The sequence below is a fragment of the Mastomys coucha genome, unplaced genomic scaffold (assembly GCF_008632895.1).
Source record: "Mastomys coucha isolate ucsf_1 unplaced genomic scaffold, UCSF_Mcou_1 pScaffold21, whole genome shotgun sequence".
In the NCBI taxonomy this organism is placed as follows: domain Eukaryota; kingdom Metazoa; phylum Chordata; class Mammalia; order Rodentia; family Muridae; genus Mastomys; species Mastomys coucha.
Genome location: NW_022196904.1, coordinates 124,247,334 through 124,253,333, shown reverse-complemented (window position 1 = coordinate 124,253,333; position 6,000 = coordinate 124,247,334). Strand labels below are relative to the sequence as shown.

The following is a 6,000-nucleotide window of genomic DNA, read 5'->3' as shown; positions in this document are numbered from 1 at the left end:
CCAGGCTGGCCTCAAACTCAGAAATCTGCCTGCCTCTGCCTCCCAAGTACTGGGATTAAAGGTGTGCGTCACTGCCCAGTGTCTTGCTGGTTTTAAAAAATAATTTATCACAATTATTTATTTTTGTTGTTGTTGCTTTGTTTTGTTTTTGTATTTTTGAGACAGGGTTTCTCTGTATAGCCCTGGCTGTCCTGGAACCCACTCTGTAGACCAGGCTGGCCTTGAACTCAGAAATCTGCCTGCCTCTGCCTCCCAAGTGCTGGGATTAAAGGCGTGCGCCCGGCACAATTATTTATCTTTAATTTTTTTGTTTTATGCACATGGGTGTTCTTCCCTGCATGTGTATCTGTGAGCCACATGCACACAGTGCCTGAGGAGGACAGGAAAGGGTGGTGGATCTCTGGGATTGGAATTTCAGATAGTTGTAAACCATCATGTGGGTGTTGGGAATCAAATCAAGGTCCTTTGGAAGATTAGCCAATGTTCTTAACCACTGAGCCATTTCTCCAGCTCCCATTTATTCGTGTGTGTGTGTGTGTGTGTGTGACCAGAGACAGAGGAAAACTTAGCAGGAGTTAATTCTCTCTTTCTACCATGTGAATCTCAGGATCAAATTTAGGTCATCAGGCATGTTGTTGAGTTCCTTTAGTCATAGAGTCATCTTGCTGGCCCTTGGTTAAGATTTTAATAGGGAGTTTTTTAATAGAGAATTTCTTACTGCTAATGATGAAGCATAGTGGAAATATTGTGTAAATGAGTTGTATTTGTTTGTAGTCATCATTAAACAGGCTTTGATCATGGCAGCACACTGTGCTACTGCCACCTGGTGGCAGGGTAAGCAACTGCAGATTTTGGGTGGGTGAATAAACCTGTTAGGTAGATGCTGTTCAACTAAACACATAAGTGATGGCAAATGACAGTCCAGTAAATGACTGGGAGCAGATACAAATGGAAGTGGAGCGGTTCTCAGGAGCAATGGCAGTCCAAGCTATGTGCCTGCCTGACGCCAGGGGCACTTTCTAGATTTCCTTATTTGCCACTGGAAGATGCTTTTCTTCTCCTTTTAATCTGTTTTCCTTACTGAAAATGGAACTGTGGAGGACCTGAGTACAAAGCCAGAACCCATATAAAACAAAGCTGTGTGAAGGGCTCATAGTTGTCACCCTAGTGCTGGGGAAACAAGTGGATTCCTAGAGCCTGATGAGCCAGCCAGCTAGTCAACTTGGCAAGTTACAGACCAATGAGATCCTGTTCTAAAAACCATTGGGCAGACCCTAACACACACACACACACACACACACACACACACACACACACACACGAAAAATGGGGCCAATGTCACAGCACAGAGAGAACTCAAGGTGCTCATCTATCCCAAAGATGATGTTGAGCTACTCACCCAGGTTGTACCACATGTCTCTGATCTCAAAGCCAATCTGCCTCCTCATGTCTCCATACCTAGAAAGAAAGAGAGGCAATGTCGGCTTACAGAGCTTCTGGAAATCAAACTCTGGGCTTCCATCATGGACTTAAATGAAGGCTGTGTCAGAGTTCCAACTACATCCACCACCAGCAGGATTTCTAGGAGAGCTCCAGGCAGAAATGGGGCTCATCCCAGATGACAGAGCATCCCCAAGGGAGCATGGAGAAGCTGTGAAGAACAGCCAGTCTTGTGTTCTTCAGTCTTGTGGCCCTGGGCCTGAGGGAGTTTGGCTTCCATGCATGCTGCTGTTGGCACACGCAGGCACCCAAGAGCATTCTGCCACAGAGCAGCGGTTTCCCCCAGGAAAATAAAGCCCTAGAGTTGGGGAAGGCAGCTTCCAAATTTTCCCCATTCTTCTATATCATTTTAAATGTAAGCAAGAGCTTAATACCCAAATATGTCAACAAACATTCCACCAGTTTTTGTTTATCTGGGAAAATAAATGCTAATTTTCCTCCCGGTGGGCGAAGAGAGGAGGTATGCGTTTCATGAGTAAACAGAATTTGATGCTTCGGAAGATAAACCTTTATTAGCTTGTGAGCAATTTAACTTTTTCTTTTAGTGCCTAAGGAAAAAGCTGATTATATTAAAAATAATAATTTGCAAAATTATCATACAGCATCGCAGCTGAGCAGCTGCGTTGTCAAGCTTGCTCCATTCTTCCTTGTGGCAGCTGAGGCACCAAGGAAAGCTGATCACAGATGATGGTGTCCTGGCTCTTCAGGCAAGCAGGCGTGGCTGCTAAATCAACAGCCGCCAGCTGGCTGCCACCTTATTAAAGTCTCTTGTACCTAAGCACCTGTCTGTCACTCACAGCAGGAGGGTTACAGAGGCATGCTCATCTCAACCAGAGAAAGTATACAGTCCAAGCTACATGTATGTTTTCTCTATGTGGGATCTGGTGTGTACATATACATAGGCATATGTATGTATATGTGTTCCTTTCGTTATATATACATATATATACATATACACACATACATATATGTGTGTATATATATATACACACATAAATACATATATGCATATGCATAATATGCAAGTATATACAAACTCTTTTCCATATTATATACAGATATAAAGAAAATAGAAAGGGGGATATAAGGAGGGGATGGGGTCTAAAGGGAGGGGAAAATGAGAGTGAATAATGCAAGATGTGGTCTAAAAATAGAAGGGGGACTGAACTGGGGAAAAGAAAGGAATGAAAGCAGAAGTCTTGGGGAAGGATATTGAGGGTGTATAACAACAAACTGTAATGATATATGTGTCTAAAATGTCATAATAAAACTCATTACTTTGTATGCTAACATATATGTGTGTATGTGTGCTGGTATGTATGAATATATACACGTATGGACATGTTGGATGCCATGGAGTGTAGAACATCCAGGTGTCAGTGGAGAAACAAAACTGGGAAGTTAGCTACTTCCTCTCAGGACAAGCTGGGACTCGCAGACCCTGCTCAGCAAACCAGTGAAAGTTGATTCAGGTGTTCTCTGTAAATCAGGAGATCTCAGCCAGCTGCAGATTCGCTGCCAAGGCCACAGGGATGGGAGGCAGTGAAGACATGCCACCAGCTGGTAAGTATGAGGTCATGAGTAACAGGGAGACACTCGTCGAGGCTTGAGTCCCCCTTCAAATTGCTTGAGGATTCCGAGACCTGAACACATTAAGATGTGCATTATTTTGAGGTTTCTCAGCAGTCAAAGCCACCTGGGCCTGGGCAAGATGGAGTTGGCAGCATGGAAACCTGACAATTTGGCATCTTCTGGCATTTACTGGGGGAGAGGAATCACGTTCAGACGTAGCCTTGACTTTGAGGCTAATGGACAAGCTACAAGACCACAGACAAGACTGGGAGACACAGCATTGTGGCAGGAGGCTATACCCTCAGTTGTCTAGCCCCACATGTGTGTTCATACCTTTAATCTACCAATGAAGCCAGTGGTATCAGAAACAGTATCATCAACTCTGGCTTTGAACATCTTGCACTCAGGCTACAGAAGGGATTCCTCCTTAAATCACAGGAATACCTAACAGTAAGTAGGCTTCATGGATGTCTCTGTTTCTTTGCCCTTGACTCAAGGTCTTAGCTCTTTCTCTCAGGTCCTCTACTGATTACAGTTCTCATAGTGTAAAGGAAGCCCTGGGACTCATTTTGTCAGCAGCAGGTTTAACATTTGTGATTCTGTGCCAGCAGCAGGTTTAACATTTGTGATTCTGGGTGGTGACCTGCCTTTCTCCAGCTGCTGTGGAAATTAGGAGTGCCATTGCTGCTGGCCAGAACAATGCCTCTCCCTTGCTGAAGGAGGGTGAGGAGGACCACGAGTTTTCACTCTCACTTCTGCTTTCCTGGTTCAGGTGATGATTGGACACGATGGTGTTTGAGACCCAGGGCATTGGAAATGATCAGAGGGAGTGATTCTTGTGAGAGCCAGGCCTACAGCACAAGGAGACGAAAATACTGTTTAACAGCCGGATAAGCTAGATGCCTGGAAACCTAGGCAAGAAGGAGACACATGGTGGAGGGAAGGATTGGAGTTCCCTGGCAGGAGGCTGGGCTTGATCCTTCCTTTGCATTTAATAGGAAGGCAGGGCTGATGAATCTATACAAGCTTCCTAGTAATTCCCAAGCAGAGTAGCAGCTGTCACCAGACCTCAAGAGGGTTTGCAGGGAACACTTCTACCTTCTTCCCTTAAAAGAAAAATATGAGGATAATTGAGAGTGTCTGGCTGGAGCTCATTTCCTGGAGACAGACCTCGGAGCCGGGGGCAGCCCTAGAGATCACAGTTGAGTGGCTCTCTCGAAGCACAGAGTCGGGGAGCTGGCCCAAGCCTGGAGGGGAAAAGCTGGATGACTTGGCTTAGGTTACAGGGCAAAAAAGAAGAGAGTCCAAGTCCTTAGATCACAAGCCCACATTGTTCCCTGCACTGCACACACTCCTGGGACCGCCTGTTGCATCTCCTTCCAATACACTACCGTCTCATATCATAGTCACTCTTCCAATGAGGAATCCAGCATGCATGGTGCTGAGGAGATGGGCCTAGCTCTGCTAAGTCACAAGGACACAGAACTGGAGTGACCTCATCCTGTGTGTCCACCCACCAAATGAACATAGGAAAAGTGACTTGAAAGGGAGCCTTTCCCCAGTCCAGGGAGTCCTATGCTCCTACATCCAGTCCCAATGGCAGTACTTGAATTCCTGCATCTTTAACTCAAGATGAGGAACTGGCATCTACCATTCAACCTTGAAAAGGGTAAGGCCAACCAAAACTCAAATTTAAGCACAGCTGGGCAATTACTTGGCCCCCAATTCTCTCACAGTATAGGGAAACAACTCTTGATGCTTACCTTGAGGCTATTCTGAATGTTGAAAGCAAGGTAGTACCCACTCTGATTCAGCTAGCACTCTAGGGAGGAGATGCTATAATTTAAAGGGCTTGCCTTAAGCACAGCATCTTGCTCATGGTGGCAAGGGCCATTAGACTGATTCATGTAGAGACTTATAGTTCACTTATAGAGAACTCCAACAAGATCCACAGGCCTCAGGAAATATGCACCATGACAGGGGAGATTGACTTCAATCCCAAATTATACAGGATACCTGCATATCTTATACAAATGATGTCTGTCTATGTGACCTCATTTGGAAATACGGTCTGTACAATGTAACCTAGTTGTGATGAAGCCACACTAGAGTAGAGTGAGGCCTAAATGTAAGGAGTGATGTCTCTATAAAGAGGGCATATCAAGAGTCACAGATACACAGGAAGACTTAAAAAGAACCTAATCTAGAGAAAAGCAGAGACTGGAAAACACAGGTTAGAGTACGCTGAGGTCTGGGGATGGCTACTTAAAGTTAATAGAACAGCTCCACAGCAGAGGGATCTACACTATCACCAGCCTGACTTCAAACTCATGGCTTCCTTACCTACCAGAGGAGAGACTGTAACTTCCTTTGTGCCCACTGTTACAGCAGGTGAACTCAGGGAACATATTCAATAAACCATTTATTTAGTATGGCCCATAAAACAATGAAAATCTAGACTGTTAAAAAGGTTTTCCTATGGAGAGAATAAAACAAGAATATTAAGGCTGAGATTGGAGGGGGCTCCTGCATGTTGATGTGTCAGTGTAGGAGTCTAAACTAGGTAAGGAAACAGGCTGAAGAGGCAGAAGGGAACCTAGAATGGAGTTCCAGAAGACAAGGACATAGAGTGCTGTGACTTGGATACTCTTGTCCCCAAAGGTCCATGTCCTGTAACTTTGGTCTCCAAGGTAATAGGACAGAGAGATGGTAGTCATTAAGAGATCTAGTAGACTAGATGTGGTTCTATCTGAGAATACTACCCTTAGGAATGGGTAAATGTCTTTCAAGAGATTGGATTGGGTCTCTCAAGATTGGGTTAGGTCTTGAGGGAGTGAGTCAGATCTCTTGGGAATGAGATAGATTGCACAGGACAGGATTAGGCCTCCAGGAATAGATTAGTCATGGGTGGAGTATGTACTTATAAAG

General features: G+C 44.8%; 1 protein-coding gene across 2 annotated transcripts in view; it reads right to left on the bottom strand.

The window, feature by feature from the left end:
- Positions 1-6,000, bottom strand: part of Dock1 (dedicator of cytokinesis 1) — a 506,850-nt gene that overhangs the window by 83,159 nt on the left and 417,691 nt on the right. For both annotated transcript variants that reach the window (XM_031388636.1, XM_031388635.1), the window contains exon 32: positions 1,400-1,458. In XM_031388636.1, coding sequence (XP_031244496.1) covers positions 1,400-1,458 — 59 coding nt within the window. The remainder of the gene's footprint in view (positions 1-1,399; positions 1,459-6,000) is intronic.